Raw genomic sequence first — 19051 nt, forward strand, 5'->3', positions numbered from 1 at the left:
GTCAGGTGCTTTCCAGAGGTGCCAATGAGAGAAAGGAGAGATAATTAGTGCATGGCAGGCGACTCTAAAACAGGACAAAGAACTCACAGTATGGCTGTCTGAGAGATGAGCTGGTGCAGGATCTTCATGTGTGTGTGGGGCCAACCTTACTGTGGGAGCAGGCACGACAGTGCCCTCTCCAGCCAGCCAATCGTGGAGCACAATTCTTGAACTCTGTGTGGACCTTGATGTCAGGCACTCCACCCCAGGTCTGGAACTTCTCCCTTTTATTGTGCATGAGCTTGTCTGCATAAAGACAGATGGAGAGAGTGTGAGCAAGACACATGCCAGGGCAGGCGTTAAGTATGGCTGTTATGTGTGTGTATGCTGAGTGGAGACATGGATGGGATGAGGATGCGATCTCTAGAGGAGATGAGCCCAGATGGAGATGTGAGGGTGTGTGAGTTGCCAGTGAATGTGTGATGGGCTTGTGAATGTGTGAGTTGAGAGTGATGAGATGGTTGACTTACCCTGGTGGAATGGATGAGGTCATTCATCTTCTTCCTGCACTGGGTGGCTGACCTCTTCTGTGCTTCATTGGCACTGACCACCACTGCCACCGCCTCGCAAGCTGGATTGGTCACCTTGCTGGATCTCCTGCGGCCAGGGCCGAGGTGGAGGGCATGGTGGCATGCCTCAGCTGCGCCCAGCAGGTGCTCCAGTGAGGCATCACTGAATTTGGGGGTTCCTGCCTTCTTGGGTTTCGGGGCCATGTCTTCAGTGGAGCAGTCCTGGGCTGCCAACATTGAGAAGGATGTGTGCGGCTGCACTTTAAATGTGGCGAAAGCGGTGAACTGACAACGTGACGGGCGAATCAGAGGCTGCCTGCCAGTGATCAGGCATGCTTCCTTTGCATGCATAATTAATGAGGCAGGGAGGGGACGATACAGCGCGAAAACCTGCCATTGCGGCTGGAGGGTACAATGACGTTTTTCAAGCCAGGTCCCGCACTTAGTGCAATGGGGGGAAAGTCCCTCCCTATGGACTTTTTAAATACATTGTCAGGATGTGGGCATCATGGGTCAGGCCTGCAACTATTGTCCATCCATACTTGCTATCAGAAAGATCGAACTGAGTGACGTGAGTCTATTTCAGAGGTCAGTTAAGAATCAACTGCATTGCTGCGGGACTGCAATCGCTGAGGTCAGACTAGGTAAGGCTGGCAGATTTTCTTCCCTAAAAGACATTCATGAAGCAGTTGGATTTTCACATTTCCATATTTTTTGAAAAACTGAATTAAAATTCTTGAACTGTCTTGGTAGGTTTTGAATTTACATTCTCTGGGTTATTTGTCCAGGCCTCTGGATTACCAATCTAGTAACATAATCACTACACTACCACAGCCTAATATATTGTCAAATATAATTTCAACTGTCACCACTGTCTGTAATTCCAAGCCACTGACAATTTTCCTTCCAGTCTAATGAGCCACGGAATGATGCAAATTGACACTGGTGGCTTTACCATTTACCTTTAATGCTTGATTGGTTCTTTCAGTATTCTCTTCAAATCTTGTTCATGCCCTGTGCTTTTTCCGCTTGCCTTCTCCTCTCACCTGGCATCCTGGTAATGTTCCAGCTCCTCTTCCTGCTATGTTTGGCCTGTCTTTGAAGTCTCATGGTCCTCAACGCCCACTTCACAGCCCTCGCGCTGTGAGGCTGAGAACTCTGCAAGTGTACACAACAGAAGTTAAAATGTTAGTTGCTTTGCATGAGATTTCTTTGACATCTCAGCGGATGCATGACTTCACTTCATGCTATGTCTTTTAAACATGGCAGTTTTAGAAAGAGCTTTTGTAGGCCTCAGTTAAAAGTAAGCAGAGTAAAATAAATATTTTAGATAAGCAGAAAATTAATATACATAATTATATTTATATCATTTTGCACGGGGTGGAGAGGAGTTTTATTGTGCATGCTATAGAGCTTTGACTCCACAGTGTGTGGTCTGTCTTTCTCAAGCATGTTCCACACCCAAAGCCTACTTGACTTACAGACTCGTCTCCCTGTCAGGCAGGCAATGTGCCAGAGATGGCCAAAGAAGTAGGAAGGGAGATTACCTGGTTTAATGAGAGCATGGTGGGGGGAGGGTGGAGGATAGGAGATGGCTTCAGATCCTGGAGGTGGGGGAAGTTCTCAATACTGGGGTGGGGGTTGGCCAGTAATCATGGGGCAGGGGTCTGATTCCCATTCCCAGAAAGGGTGTGGGTGTTCAATACTGACCCTGGGAATTGGGGGTGGCGGGGGGCGGGGTCTGATTTACCACCCTGGGATGTTTGATTACCTGGGTGGGAAGGTCCTTCGGTGAAGAGGACAGGGTTGTTGGTTTGTGGAGGGTAAGTGGAGTCCAATGGTGGGCAGGGAAGGAAGCATCCCTATTTCTCTTGGTCCACATGCAGCATTGTAAAGACACTTACCTTTTCCTTGAAGCATCCCTTGCCTCCCTTTAACTACTGGGTTTCCTCAGAATGGGGAAACCCAGCTGGCGACGGTTAAATCTGTAAGATAGGTCAGCTATGAAATGTACAGCCTTATTATAATAAATGAGCGACCCATATCTTAGACAAGGTTGGTTTCCCCTCCCTCCAACACCTGCCCCACCTCCGTTAAAACTGAAGTAAGTGGGTTGAGGTTTGGTTGGAGATTTTAAAAACTTAAACATTTTGTGTGGTTAAAATCAGCGAGTTATCAGCACTTACTGTTTAAACAAATTGATGGAACTGTAGAAGAAAGCAAAAAGATATTGGTGTTAATTGTATTTCTTTTTAGCTACTCAATTTTTTATTTTAAGGTGTAGTCATAATGGGTGAAGACCCCACTTTCAACATAATTTCACAAAAATGTAACATCTGTGGTGATTATTGCTGAAAAAAGAGATATGTCTAAGCTTTTTGTCTTGCACTCATCAGGACACTTGCTTGTGAAAGTTGGACAGGTCATGTGCATGCATATTGCGGGGCTCCAAATGACCTGTCCGACTTTCACATGCAATGCGAATGTCGTACAACATTATGAGGCCTTAAGACCAACCCAGACATACACATCAGTAAACCTGACAAAGGAATGGGAATGGTCATCCTTAACAAGTGTGACTATATCAACAAAATGCACGCCATTCTTAATGACAGGACCAAATTCGTATCCATTGGACTTGTGGCTCAACATGACCGGACAGTCTTGCGCGAAAGTAGGCTAAAAAAACACTTGCTGGACTTGTGTAAGAGTGATGAGCTACCGCGTGATATATGTAACAGGCTTCATCCTCCTGGCTCGCTACGTCCGCGTATGTATGAATTATCCAAGGCACACAGAAGTGGCGTCCCTCTATGCTCCATCTTATCTATGACTGGTTCTGCACAACATGAATTGGCCAAGTGGTTCGGTGAATTGTTACAACCAGTTTTGACCAAGTTTTCCACAGACACGGTGAAGGATTCCTTCACATTTGCGAAGACCATACAGAACTTGCGTATCGATAGCAATGTCGTGTCCATGTGCTCATTTGACATTGCTAGCCTGTTCACCAATGTTCCACTTAAGGGAGCCCATAGATGTTTGTGCTGCAGCACTATATCATGGCGATCTAGATCCACCACCATTGCATGAATCAGTATTCATTGAACTTATGGGGCAGAATCTTGCCCTTGGCGTGCGGGCTTGGCGGGCGGCTGGAAGCCAACCGCCACCCGCGATTGGGCTCGGAAGGCAATTTCACGCTGGCAGGCCAATTAAGGCCAGCCCAGTGTGAAATGCGAGTGGCAGTGCTGAGTGGTGCCTGTGCGGGCGAGGGGAGGAGGGCGAGCAGGGCGAGTGCAAACTTTGCGCATGCATGCCAGTGTGTGCTATATAATCTCCCTGAGGCACAGAGCTGCCTCAGGGAGATAAACTGATTTAAAAAAAAATTAAAGATTTTTAAAAATGTTACGAAACATGTCCCCTCATGTGACTCTGTCACATGAGCAGGGTCATGTTATTAATGAAAAAATAAACTTTTTATTTGATTTTCATTTGGTTTTGGAAACCTCATCCCGCCCTTGGGTGAGGTTTCCAAAAAAGTGCAAAGGCTGTTTGGCCTTTCTGCCTGCCCGCCAACCATACGGTTGGACGGGCAGCGAAATATTTATTTCAATTAACTTTTTAATGGCCTTAATAGAACTTTTAATTGTAGGCGGGCGCGCTGCTGACTCCAGCATGTGCCCGCCGACTGAAATATCGCATGAGTACGTGATGACGTCAGGACACATGTCCAACGTCATCGCGCATCATTTTATGCTTGGTCGGGTCGGGCGTGCATCTGCCCACCGAGCTAAAAATTTTATCCATGAACTTAGTGCAGTTGAGTTCAATTTTAATGACACCATGTATGCCCAAATAGATCTCATGACAGGCCAGTGTCTTAAAGTGAAAGGCCAGTGTCTTAAAATGATAGGCCAGTATCAGTAAGAGACAGGCTAGTGTCTCAAAGGGACAGACCAGTGGCTTAAAGTGACAGGCTAGTGTCTTAAAGGGACAGGCCAGTGTATCAAAGACGCAGGCTAGTGTCTTAATGGGACAGGCCAGTGTCCATGAGAAACGTGTCTTCGATGGAATGACACCTAACCTCGAACCCCTCGCACATTTCCGATATGTGGATGATATGTTTGCTACATTTAAATCTGCAGCTACATGTAACAATTTCCTTTCATGTCTTATTGGGCTCCATCCTGCGCTCAACTTCACCTATGAAATGGAGCAGTCAAATGAACTCCCTTTCCTTGATGTACTAGGTGAACAATCTGCTGGAGGTTCTCTACCATGGTCTGCTACAAGCCTACCTTCACTGGTCAATATATGTGTTGGGATTCTTACAGTTCCACGCGCTATAAGATTGGCCTTATCAGCAACCTTGTAAATAGGGCCCGAGCCAATTGCTCACCATGCAAGCTTGATGCTGAAATAGGGCACGTCAAAGGCACCCTACAGGATAATAGCTACCCTGATCAGATCATTTCGCGCTGTATATCACGCAAACTCATGAATGGGCCTAAGACCGTCACTTTCGGCCCTGAAAAGTGCCCAGTCTACCTTGGAAGGGCAAGGTATCTCAAAAATTTCAGCAACAGGTGAAATTTGCTGTTTCACGTTGCTATGCAGTAGCAACACGAGTGGTATTCGTTACTAACAGGATGCTGCTGTCAAGCAAAAAAGACGTTCTGCCTATTACACAAATCAGTAATGTGGTATATGAATTTCAGTGCCAGTGTGATGCTAGGTAGGCTGTATGTCCCAAAGACTGACGGATCGTTTCAAACAGCATGTTCCAAGCACTGTTCGCAATGGGCAAGGTTCAGACTGTACCCAACCAGTCCGTGTTTGCAAAACTCAAAATACAGTGTCCAACATTAGATGTGATTCCGCAATTGGATAACATTTGCTAAATAATCCTCCGTGTGCTAAAAATTATGCTGATAACCAATTTAAGATTGTCAGTCAGGCTCACAATGTGGCGCATTTGTATGTACTGGAAGCTACATATATTAATACGCAAGGCCCTGTTCTTCGCAGACAGAAAGAACATGTACACAAATTGCACCATGTGGGAGCGACGCTCCCTCTCCATTGCGGGTAAGAACCTGGTCATCAGGTGTGAGGTACTCTCGCTGTTGCTGTACGTGGCGCAGGTCTGGCCCATTCCAGACTCCTGCGCGACGGCGATCATTCGAGCCATCTTCCGCTTTATCTGGAGGTCGCAAATGGATCGTGTCCGCAGGGACACGATGTACAAGCCTCTAGATAAAGGGGGAAAAAACGTGCCCAACATCGCCCTCATACTGATGGCCACCTTTGTGTGCGGCTGCATCAAGCGGTGCGTAGACCCTCAGTACGCAAACACCAAGTGTCACTACGTGCTGAGGTTCTACCTGTCCCCGGTGTTGCGAAGGATGGGTCTGGCCACGCTGCCGCGGAACGCTCCAAGTAGTTGGACCGTGCCGAACCACCTGTCCCTGGTGGAAAAATTTATGCAGAAAAACACCTTTGACCACAAGTCCATCAGGCAGTGGTCAGCACGTAACGTCCTAGAGGCCCTGAGGGAAAAGGAGAGGGTGGACCCTGTGGGATGGTTCCCCGAGCAGACTGTCAAAGTCATTTGGCAGAATGCCTCATCGCCAGAACTTTCCAACAAGCACCAAGACGTAGCTTGGCTGGTGGTGAGAAAGGCCCTCCCCGTCAGATCCTTCCTACACGCCAGGAGTCTCACCCTCTCTGCACGTTGCCCTCGAGGTGGCTGTGGTGGGGAAGAGACCGTTGTTCACCTCCTTGTGGATTGTGCCTTTGCAAAGAAAGTCTGGAGAGAGATGCAGTGGTTGCTGTCGAGGTTCATCCCGAGCAGTTCTGTGACACAGGACTCTGTGCTCTACGGGCTGTTCCCAGGGACACACACCGAGACAAACATCAACTGCAGCTGGAGGATCATCAACTCGGTGAAAGACGCGCTTTGGTCTGCCCGAAACTTGTTGGTCTTCCAGCACAAAGAGTTGTCCCCGACCGATTGTTGCGGACTGGCACAATCCAAAGTCCAGGACTACGTGCTGAGGGACGCACTAAAGCTTGGGGCAGCTGCCGCAAAGGCGCAATGGGGAAGGGTCGCTGTCTAAGACCTTTCTACCACAGCGCACCGAGAGACTGGGAACTGTTTAGAGCCCCTCGGGCTGTACAGATCAAAATGAAAGGCTGTAAATGATTGTAATATTGTTTGTACTGATGCACCTGGTGATACATTTTGTAAAAGTTTAACCTGGATTGTACCCTTGTAATGTTGTTTTTGAAATGGTTTTGAATGTGATTGAAGATATTTTATGAATAAAGTATATTTTTACAAAAAAAAAAACCTGTTTCAGCTAAACAAACTAAGTGACACCCATTCACTGACTCATTCCTCAGTGCAATGCCTTGACCTATCGGGGTCAAGCTGCCTGGTTTAAATTTCAAACAATACAGTCACCATTAATGGTGCATTCTCCATGGCAACGCCACTTGCCAACCAATCAGCACTGTCTTCACATACAGCATAGGTTGTTGTTTTCCCCCTTATATTGGCGTTCTTGTGAGTGTTCTGATGAGTTCAAGACAAAATGCTTAGACATGTCTCTTTTTTCAGCAATACTCAAGTTCTGTGCTACCACATGACTATCTGGGGTGATGTTAGATCTGTGCCAAGTGCTGTATATGTGCTTTGAGAACAGAGGCCTTCATTCATCTGTAAATTTTACTTGTTTTACCCTATAGTTCAGACTTAAAAATCTGAATTTTCCATTTTAAGATTATGTTGTTATTATCAGTTAGAAGAAGTCAATATAGTTTGACATGATCAATCAAATGTGACAATCCTAATTAGAGGAATATATATCAACATTTGTATGGTTTCCATAAGAAACGCCAATGTTGCCCTCTAATGGTCCAGTGAATTGACTTACAGACTTCTCTCCCCGTCAGGCGGGGAACAGAGATGGCCAAAGAAGCAGGTAGGGAGATTATCTGGTTTAATGAGAGCATGGTGGGGGAAGGGGAGGGTAGGAGGAGATGACTTCAGATTCAGGAGATGTGGGGGCTCCCAATACTGGGGTGGGGTGTGGTCAGTAATCATGGGGCAGATGCCTGATTCCCAATCCCAAATGGGTTCAGTTCTTCTGCACAGTGGAAGTGATGCCCCAAAAATGGTTGGCAATGGACTACTGCCCTGTTGCCACCATTGCTTTGTCCTACAAATTGTGGCCAAAGCTACCCCCTAAGTCAGAAGTTAATTGGGGTTGATTATGTCAATACCTGTTATTCCAGTGCTGATGAATCTTGGCCCTCAATAATGGACCCGGTCTCCCAGTGGGACTGCGGGATGACCTTGGAATTTTACAGCAGATAGGTATCTTTCGGCCCATCATGCTTGTGCTGGCCCTGAAAGACCTGTCCCAGTCGCTCCAATCCCCTACCCGTGCCCTGTAACCTTTTTAAATTTTCCTTTTTCAAATACTTAACAAATTCCTTTTTAAGTCATTATGGATTGCCCTTAAAGTCTATTTCTGTTGGGGCATTGCACGTCCTAACAACATTCTTTGTTGTAAAACACAAGTCTCTCCCTTTGCTCTTTCAATGATGATTTTAGTCACAGATAAGTTGCTAAATATGCCTCCACAGAATATATGTGTCACAATAACACAGGGGCACATCTGAGATTTTATAAAAATTGGCACTGTTGATGAATGACATTGAAGTTATGTTCCTAATATGAAACAGCTCAATTTTAATATGTAAAATATTAAAAATATATCAGCTGAATCTGTCTGGTGATTTATATTTATTAAATCAGCATGCATGAAGCCACTGTTTTTTTCCCATTGATTAAACTATCAGGTTTGGTGTGGGAATAAATCACTCCTGTCCAAATGTTTACTGTGTAACTGCAGCAATCATTATATCTTTCATTCTGTGCATCGCTTGAAGGAAAAGTAATCTGAGAAGGAGACCTCCCCTTGAAAGTGAAGCTATGATTTATAAGTCAGCAGCTTGCAATGCATTTATTTATTTCAGAACTTCGATACTGTTATTACCAAACTTTTCTTTATTTTTGTGTAAATATAAAGGCTGCAGTTATTCATCTGGGGTGTCCAAAGGACATGTGAGACTACATGTTATTGAATTGCTATCAGGCTGTTTGATCAATTGGTTTTTTTTGATTAATCTCCAAAATTCACAAAGCAAGCACTAAAGAACCATCTGTAATTATTATCATTTTCCTAAGGGAGGTTGGAATGGGGATTGATGCTGATTGGTTTCCATCTCCCCAGTTTTCTGTCCTTCTTTCCTTCTTTTCCTAAAGATTCTGACTTTTGCTGGTTTCACTGGCATCAGCTACATTTCAGCTCCTTGCCCAAATGGCCATTCTTCATGTGTGAATGTAGACCATAGAATCATAGAATGTGAGTGTCAGCCAGCCTTTTAAAACTGATCCGGTCTCTACTTTAACCCACACTTGTCAATTTCCAAGTAGACACACTGAATAGTGAGCTAGAGAGAGAGAGAGCTTGGCAGACATTTTCTCTGTCTGGCCTAGACTGAGGCTAATTCGAGCACCCTAATTGCTGTTTCAACTGAGAACATACTGGCGATCAGGTATTTTTATTTCTTGTTGAAATATGTTCGATGTTGGCAAGAACGCATCCCTGAAGAAGTGGCACTGCACCACTGTAGTTCTTGTGATGTTGGTGCTCTGTAATTTCTGAATAATTTCTGGAAGTTAATTTCTGAATTTTGACATTGTGATGATGAAAGAAAGGTACTACTAGGTTTAAGGATGGTATGTGACTTGGAGGAGATGTTGGAGGTGTTTCCATGACTTTGTTGCTCTTGTTCTTCTTAGTGGTGTTGGTCACAGGGGAAGGAGATACTGTTGTAATATGTTTTGCAGCTTCTTCTGTGCATTCTATAGATATTACAGACTACAGCCTCAGTATGCCAGCAGTGGATGGATGGATAGACTATAAGACCATAAGACGTAGGAGCAGAAGCAAGCCATTCGGCCCAGTGGGTCTGCTCTGCCATTCATTGAGATCATGGCTGATCTGATAATCCTCACTCCACTTTTCTGCCTTTTCCCCTTAACTCATTATTCCCTTACTCATTAAAACCCTGTCTATCTCAGCCTTGAATATACTTAATGACCCAGCCTCTAACTCTGCGGTAAAGAATTCCACAGATTCACTACCCTCAGAGAGAAGAAATTCCTTCTCATCTTTGTCTTAAATGAGCGACCCCTTGCTCTGAGATAATGTCCTCTGGTCCTAGACTCTCCCACAAGGGGAAGCAATCTCCCTGCATCTACCCTGTCAAGCCCCCTGAGAATCTTATATGTAGATATAAGATATGTAGATATATGATATATGTAGATATGAGATAGATAGATATTGAGTTTGGTGGCTGAGGCATTGATCAAGTGGATTGTTTTTTCTTAGATGGTGTTAAGCTTCTTAGGTGTTGCAATGGCTGCCTATTCCATAACAATCCCTCCTTGGTCCTTGTAAATGGTGGAGAGGCAAAGAGGACTCAGGAAGTGTGGCATGCATCAGAGAGTATTGAGCCTTTCTTCTGAGATAGTCCCTTGGGATTGAGGATGGCTTGCTTCCACTCAGATTTGATAGGTTCTGAGTTGGCTGATAAATCGCAGACTCTGCTACATACGGGGCAGGTGGTGCTCGAAAGTTTGGGTAGATGGGTTGTTTGAAGGTTTGTATGCTCCGACATCTTGACTTTGCCTCTACGTATTCCCAATGAAGTCTCACGATGTGTTTGGTGCGTTCCCAAATGAGCCTTCTCCATTTTGGTTGGTCACAAACCAGGGTCTCCAATGAGTTGGCGAGTATGTTTGACCTCTTCAGGGATGCTTCGAGAATATCCCTAAAATGTTTCCACTGTCCTCCTGGGAGTCTGCTGCCGTGACTAATTGCTGGGTAGAACAGTTACTTCAGGAGTCTGGTGTCAGGCTACAAGTGACCTATCCCACCCAGCAGAGCAGGTTTTGAGCCTCTACACATAGCTATGGTGATGATATAGCCACTCCAGTTAAACTTCTGGTCAATGTTAAACTGCAGGATGGCTTAAGTGGGGATTTCAGTAATTGTGGTGCATTTGAATGGCAGTGGGAGGTAGTTGCACCTTCTCTTGTTGGATATGGTCATTATCTGGTGCAAAACCTGCCGTTTTGTCAGTGGAAGCTTGGATCTTGTCCATGTCCTGTTACAGACTGCTTCATTGTCGGAGGAATTGTGAATAGAAATGAACAGTGTAGAATCATCAGAAAACAGCTCCACTCCCGACCCTTGGCAGAATGTAGTTTATTCATGGAACAGCTGAAGCTAGCTAATTTGCATGTATCAAGGACATATAAACAGAACTTTAATGAATAAACATTTGATTGTTGCTGAAAAAAGATGCATTTTTGTTGAAGCTTTTCATCTTACACTCATCAGGACAATTCACAAGAATACCAAATGTAAAAGGCACAACAATTTATACAGTATGAGAAGAGAGTGCTGATTGATTGGCAAGTGGACTCTGATTAGTAGAGGCATTGCCATGGAGAATCCACCAATTTATGGTGACTAACAGTTAACTGCCAAGAATTGTTTGAAAATTTAAACCAAGCAGCTTAACTCTGATTGGTCAAGGCATTGCCCTGAGGAATGAACCAGTGAATGGCTGTCACTTATTTAGCTGAAACAGGCACAATGGCAAAATGCATTTTACCTCAGTATCAATGATATGGAAGCTTTTATTAGATGGTGAGATGTTTAATTTTTTTTCCCAAGGAATCTAAAATATTTGCCGTTGACATTGTGTGGAATATGAGGACTGTACATAGTGCATACTGGGTGAGTGGCTATGGAGGATGCATGGAGGGCCATAGTGGTGGCATGGGTGATCTGAAGGGGCATGGAGGATACATGGGGTCATAGAATTGGAATGGGGTTGTAGGGGTGGACTGAGGGGGCATGGATACATGGGACATTGAGGTATCATGGGGTGGTATAGGTGATATGAGGGGGCATGGGCTGGCATGGAGTTAGATGGGGGTTAGGGAGGTGAGGAGTGAAGTTTTGGGGGTCTTTAAGCACTGTTGGGAGCTGGGATACTCTGTTGGAGATACAAGGCAGGCATTGTAACCAGCCCACCTCCACACTCACACTCCAGAACAGCTTGCAAACTGCACTACAAACCTGACCCCGGTGTGAAAAGACAAAAATGGTGTGGGTTTGTTGTGCAGTTCGCAAGCCACGCAAGTGCTTAGGTTTTTTGGTCAGGTTTTTCTGAGCCCAGAGGAAGATTCAGCCCCTTTTGCCTGGTTCTAAATTTTAAAATTCCACATCTGATACAAATTGTTGAGGGAATGCTGATTTGCCTGCATTTGTGGCATTGTACAGTATTGCTCAGTCCCCTTCACGGTGACAGAAAATATACATTGTCTGAACTTCAAATTCCTGTGATCTTATAAATAATGAACACAGTAGTGCAGATTTTAAAGAGAATAGCTTGTGTATCTCTTTATACTAGAAATAATTATTATTTTGAAATGAGGCAGTGTTCTGATACGATAGAATAAGCAAAGGGTCAGATGTAACTCTTGTGATGTGGTTTTTTTTACTTTTGATGTGAGCAGGAGGAAAATCCAAGCAGGCAGCGGAAGGATTGAATTAGATAAGGATGTGGATTTTAAATGACTTAGAAAGTCATTTCCTGAGCATTCTGAGTGGTTTTCTATTCAATTCTGTGGAGTCTCGCTGAAAGTTTACAGCCAGTGTGAAGCTTTTATCAAGAAAGGTACTCAAACACAAGGATGTATGTCAAAGACAAATCAAAACAAGTTTTTCTAACCTTGTATAGATCAGGAATATTGCTCTGCTGTTGGGATTGAAAGGTATGTTCTGTGTAGGGTATCATGTCATAGATAAATGCTGGAAATGTGGCAATAGATAGATATTCAACACTTTTGCTTGAATCTATACAGAACTTTCTTTCAGGAGGTTAGATGAATGATAAAGGCCATGATAGCATGGATTGCACATGGTCAGTGCAATTAATTGATTGAATAACCTTGTCTCATTGAATGCTTTTTGTTTAGTTCACAGAAAAGTTATGTGAGATCCCTTGAATCATGACATTTGTGTGTTAACAAATAGCTACTGCACCAAATTTCTTCACTATTTTCTGTGAAGTCGTTTATGCTTCTATTAGGGAATTATAGACCACCATTGTTGTTAGCAGCCTACATTAGTGGACTGGAATTTCCTGCCTATCGACTATGAATGGGTAAAATTAGTTTTTAGTCAGGCAGGATGAAAATAATGCATTCTTAGTCGATAGAAGTCTGTTACTACAATAACATAATAACGTAGTGGTGCTCCCCTGGAGTTAGGTTTTACTTTAGCTTCCAACCTTTCCTGCCATGCCACAGTTTCTTGTTTCTTTAAGAGCCTTCAATCCTGGAATCACAAGTCTAAAGGAAAGATGACACACTGCAGGTAATAGCTGCAAATTTCTACCCTTTCTAAATAGGTTGGTGGAATTTTTATGGAAGATATATGCAGATGTTTTTGTGTGACTGGAGTTGCAGTGAGATAATGCAATTTTATAGGCTTGTAAAGCAGAGTAAATAGGTCTTTCAGCAAGAATGTTGCTGTGATTTTTAGTTAGCAGGAATCTACTAACAGCTGTCTGCATTTCCTCCTTCACACACCCAGTCTTTAAGGCAGTCGCTAATGTCCCTCAAAGTAGAAAATGCAAAGTGAGTTTACTTCACAGCAGGTTGGCAGTGGAAAAAACCTTGTGAAATGTAGAAATAATTGAGTAAAACACTTCTCGACTTCTCATCAAAATATGCCAGTCTGTATTTTGCATGGGATTGTTACTTTGATCCAGAAGAAAACAATAAGGTAACAACAGTGCAACTAGTATTTACGTAGTACTTGTAACATGGAAAAATGCACAAAGAGGTGTAATCAAGAAAGTGGATGGCAAACCACAGGAGGAGGTATAAGGAGGGATGTCCAAAGGGGGAAGGGCGATAACAGTAGAGGCAGCTAAATGGCTCGTCATCAACTTAATGGCAAAGATATTCATGACTCCTGACACTTGTTAGGGGAGAAGGATTTAAGGAGGTGATTTGTAGTGGAGAAAAGGAGCTGAGTTATCTTGCTTTTCCAGATGATTCTGGGGCAGTGGCCATTTATGACAAAGTGAACCACGTCAAGCTGATGTAATCTGGATGGATACTAAAACAGGTGGGACTGCTGAGTGCAGAGGTTTTTTGGTGACTGGAGGGTCAAAGGATGGTCAGTTGTGACTTTGTAATTGAAATTATACATGACTTGGGATGAGAATTTTCCAGGTGTGGAAAAAGGGAGGAGTGTGTTGGTGGTGAGGGATATAAGAAATTGGCCAAGCCAGTAATCAAGAGCACAGCAGTAGAGAGGCCATAAGTGATGGCGAGGTTCAGAGAATGGTGATGAATGGTTCAGAGAATTTACAAAAATATCTTGTCCAACCAACCATACAAAATAAGTCAACTTAGAAAGTGAATGTGACAGATTTGAAAAGGTAAGGCACTTTATGCAAATATATGGAAAATTAAAGTATTTAGGTTAATCTAAATACATATGGAAAGTCTTAAGTACAGGGACACTGTAGAAAAACATGTTTTACAGCTATCAATTTGATATTTGTCGTGGGAAAATGTGGTAGACGTATTAATCTAGTCTAATGGAATAGAAGCGAAAAACTGGTTCTGAATTGTTTGTGCTGAACTTTCAGCATAATAGAGATTTCATTACTTGATATCAGAATAACTACAATAAGTAATCTTTATTATATGAATTGCTTGTTACAATGGAAACCAAATGATTTGCAATGTACTAAAGATATATTTTAACAATGCAGTAAACTCTTTGATTTGGTACTTGGAGGTATGAGATTACAGAGCTATTGGTCTAATTCCTTCCCACTTTACATTGGGAATTTTACTCTTATATTGCTGCTTTTTCATTTTTTCGAATAACAACTTATATTTATATAGAGCCTTTAACAAAATGAAGTGTTTAAATTTTGATTGGGAAGTGAAGCTCTGTTTTGCCGATATTATCCCATCTACTGCTCTGGGATCAGTGACTCATGCTGGCGTGGTTCTACAGATAATGAAAATTCCAGTGGCTATTCCTCATGCTAGAGCTGAGATAGTGGACTTGATTTTCAATTTGAGATTGGGAACCTGAAGCCCAGGTAAATTCTGGGTCCTGACCTCGTGCCATATTTGCTTCGCTCATGCAATGCAATCTTTAAATGTCAATGCTCTAATTGGGCCGGAGGTGAACTTGGTGCCCAAATAGTGGCACTGAGCATAGCCAGGAAGTAGGAGCTGCCTGCAGAGCTTGAATTGTAAAGGCAGATGGCATCTATAATGGGGCCGGCCACTACCTTGCAGAAGTGAGCACCTCAAATGGCCAGCACCATAAATGGTCACGAAAATGACCATTTGGTCAAATGTGAGGTAATGTGCATGATCCAATGTAAGATCCTCCAGGTGCTGAGACTTTTTACCCTGTTTAAAAAAAACTTGAATGTCTGCCCACATTGAGTCCGACAGCTCTACTAATGGGCGCCAGACCCTTTGGGTTCTGCAATTTACAAATTGAAAGTTACCTTGCCTCCCTCCCAGGCCCATTAACACTCTCCTCAAGGAGCTTAACAGGCCATTAATTGGAGCCGAGTGGGTTCCTGATTCTCTCTCCACCTCCCTCATTTAGAAAATCGGAGTTTGCCCCAGAGGCGTCAGGAACCAGTGACGCCTTCCAAGAATGTGATTTTCAAATCACACCCACACCCATTTCTCATGCCACCGGCAATTGAAAATCCGGCCCGGTGAGTCTGAGCATGCTATTTATTGATCTTGAAGGTTAGCCAGTGTCATTGTCAAGCTCATCATTCAAATACCTTCTCTAACATGAGCTACTGGCTACCAATCAGGAGCAAGAATCATTCCTGATCTTCTCCTCCCTGGCCTGGGGTCATCGAGGCTCAACTATTGTGCCTCGATCAGCTCCCTCTGTGACTCAGATCAACTAACTGTGCCCTGATCCAGAATTGAACCTAGGTCTATTAACAACTGAGAAATTCCTTGTAGTGGTAATTAAAGCTGAATATATGTTACTCTTACATAATGCTTCTTCAACTGCTTACATAAAATTAGTCATTTTATTGGGCCTTACAGTATATTTGGAACTTAATGAATACCCTGTACGCACTATGACCTTTGCTAAGGAAAGATTTGGTCAAGGGTATGGTACTTAGACATCTATTGTTGTGGATTATCGCTGTGTACTGTCGCCTCTCATGCCTTGTGCATGGTATAAAATATTCTCAGCTGCACTGGTGATCCCTCTGTAGGCCATAATTGTCCTGGGACATAATAAGCGAGCCTTAGTTTGGTCGGCTTCCATAGGAAGCATTAGTTTCAGTTGCAGCTTTGTACTGTGCAGGACTTAATCTCCTTCTAAACCGTGCACCAGGATACACAAGGGGCTAACTCTTGAGTGTTTTTGCACTGATAGCTGCAGTAACTGTGCGCTATCGAGAAGTAATGACAGCACAGGGCTTTGAGACCCTGAAAGCTTGAACATCCATGAAACAAATTTAAAGGGATTGTCTTGCTAAAAGAAAAAAAATAAATTACCTAACAGTAAGGAAGAGGCATTTGCCTGTGAATCATACCCTTAGTGGGAACATTTTCACACTTCAGAAGGTAGCTGTGAACTAAGGGACTGTGACTGATGGGTTGCAGATTCACAGGCATTGGCACCACATTCTAGGTCAGAACCGTTTATTTGGTCACTCTGCCCCGGCACACCAGGAAACCCAAGTGCATTCTTCAAGCAAATTCTTTGTTAATAGATCTAGTTGATTATTCATTGCTAAGGGAAAGGGCTATGCTATAACAATTTATCAGTACACATTAAGTTGTTCAGGATGCTGCAAAGCTTATTTTTCCTCTGATGAGATTTGGAACAATAGAGCCCCTTTGCAACATATTAATGTTTCAGTAATACAGCTCTCTAAACCAGACTATCTCCTGAGCATTAAAAATATAGGCACATTCAGCTCTTTGATGTTCAGTTAATTATGAGTGTAAGTAGATGTGTAGTTATCAAGTGCGCCACCAACCTCCCAGTTTGTTTTTGATAATTGTTTTCAGGCTGTTTTTTGCATCTGGAAATGCGTACAATTTATCAATCAATTTTATTCTGCAAACCTAACCTATTGTTTTGAAGAGATTTAATACCATCAAAAAGGTGACTGCTGGGCTAATAAAGAGCTTTTGCAATTAGTCCAAGTTGGCTAATGATTTTCTCCTCTTTTCAGGATCCAGGATTTTCAGCTTTTATTTTTGACAAGCTTCAAGTGCCTGACTCTTCAAAACGAGGTCGAAATGAAGCTGAGAGTCGATGTGAGATTTGTGCAACACACCTAAATCAGCTACGAAAGGAAGCCATTCAGATGGTCCACTCACTCGGCCAATCTAGTCAGGAGATATCTGAGCTACCACACAGTTCCATTGCAGTGAGCGGCATTTCATCAAGAATTGCTTCGCAAAATATGGTCACCCTTTCATCACAAAGAGACTGGCCCTTGGTCACAGGACAAACAAGCAGACAGCCTGGAAAATCAGGAAATGTAATCTCTGGTACAGAGAGAAGGAAGGGTCTTGGCTGGCCTCAGGGTGCAGGCAGCCTCTCAAAGTCCAGTGTTCAAGTGACTGTTGGTTCCAGTGGTCTTAGCAATGCTCTGAACTCAGTCACCATTCAAGCACAGCAGTACCTTGAGGGTATGTGGAGTATATCTAGAGTCAACAACTTTCTTCCGCATGCCTATTTGGTGAGTATTTTGTTGTTTTATTGTAAAGAAGATCTAAAACTGAAAATCTAAAACTTGTTAATGTCAGCATTTAATATTTCCTCAACAATTGAAATAAACAAAGAACATTTACTTGCTATTTTTGAATTTACTGGAGTAAACAGATTACAAGACCAGAAATGCAGAGTACATTCCTCTCTTGATCCCTTATCCACCCTAGTTTACTTGTCCGACATCCAGATCGAGCAGAGCCACAGTTTCCTCCAATTAAACTTTTGGATGACTGAAACTGTTGTGTTCGGCCCCCTACCATTAAATCTTTCCTCCTCTCCGGCCACTGTCACAGGTTGAACCAAACTGTTCACAACTTCAATGTTCTATTAGACTGCGCTGAGCTTCCATCCCCATAACCTTTCCATCACAAAGCCGATTTCCACTTCCATGGCATCACTTGTTTTCATGTCTCTGCACCTGCTTCAGTCCACTTGCTGCTGAAGCTTCCACCCATGCTTTTATTACCTTCACAGACCTGACTATTTTAATGCTGTCCTGGCCAACCTACCATCTTGCACTTTTAAAAAATTTGACCTTGTGCAAAACTCTAATGTCAATTCCTGGCCTATTTACTCATCATTCCTATCTCAAAATTAAAATATTCATCCGTATGTTCAAAGTTCCTGATGGCCTTACCCTTCCCTATCTCTGTAAGGCCCTGCAGCTCTCTGAGAACTCTGCCTGACTCCACTTATGGTCTTTTGTGCTCCTTCCTTTGCCCCACAATTAGCAGCCATGCCCTTAGCCATTTAAACCCTAGGCTCTGCAACTCTTTTCTGAAATCTCTCACCTCTGCACATCTTTCCTCCTTTTAAGTCCTGCCATAAAACCTACCTCTTTGGCCTACCTCCTTGGTCACCCTTTCAAATATCTTCTCCTTTGGTTCAGTGTCAGTTTTTATCTGATTACACTCCTGTGAAGCATGTTTTCCTACTTAAAGATGTTGTTGTTGGTTACTTCTATTTTTGACAGATAAGTGATAGCTCATCCCTTATGCAACAACTGGGAAAATATGTTAAAGAACCTGCCACAAAAACAACATTTAAATTTGTTTTACCACAATTAGAGACAGTTCAATTTCCTCCACTCAATTCTCTCCATTTATGCCTCCTGCCCTGAAGGTGGCAGGCTAATTCTGGGGTATGATTTCTCAGCTCTTTTGGCATCTTGTCCAAATGGCTATTCATGCCAGTATCTGGACAATGAGTCTCAGCAGGTTATCTAGCCGTAAAGACATAATTGTTGAACTTTACAACCACACACATGAGCTTTCCATTAGGGGTTACTTGATAGCATTTAGGAGTATGAACTCTGGTTATTACATTACTTTAGTCCAGGGGTACTGACAATTATAAAGTGCTCCTGACAACCTGACAGAAATCAGTTAAGTCTGCACGGTGGTAATTGAATATGAGACCGTCCTCATTGGTATGCTTAGACTATTTTCCATAGATCCTAAAGGGAAGCTTGTTTTAAATATTAACTTCAGATAATTTAGGGGGTTGATGGAATTGAGAAATCATAGGCACAGTTTG

General features: G+C 43.2%; 1 protein-coding gene across 6 annotated transcripts in view; it reads left to right on the plus strand.

Moving 5' to 3' along the window:
- Positions 1-19051, plus strand: part of LOC144693097 (kinesin-like protein KIF26A) — a 280736-nt gene that overhangs the window by 131050 nt on the left and 130635 nt on the right. For all 6 annotated transcript variants that reach the window (XM_078562489.1, XM_078562492.1, XM_078562490.1 and 3 more), the window contains one exon: positions 16971-17483. In XM_078562489.1, the coding sequence (XP_078418615.1) occupies positions 16971-17483 (513 nt within the window). The remainder of the gene's footprint in view (positions 1-16970; positions 17484-19051) is intronic.

This window comes from Cetorhinus maximus, chromosome 18 (genome assembly GCF_964194155.1).
Source record: "Cetorhinus maximus chromosome 18, sCetMax3.hap1.1, whole genome shotgun sequence".
Lineage (NCBI taxonomy): Eukaryota > Metazoa > Chordata > Chondrichthyes > Lamniformes > Cetorhinidae > Cetorhinus > Cetorhinus maximus.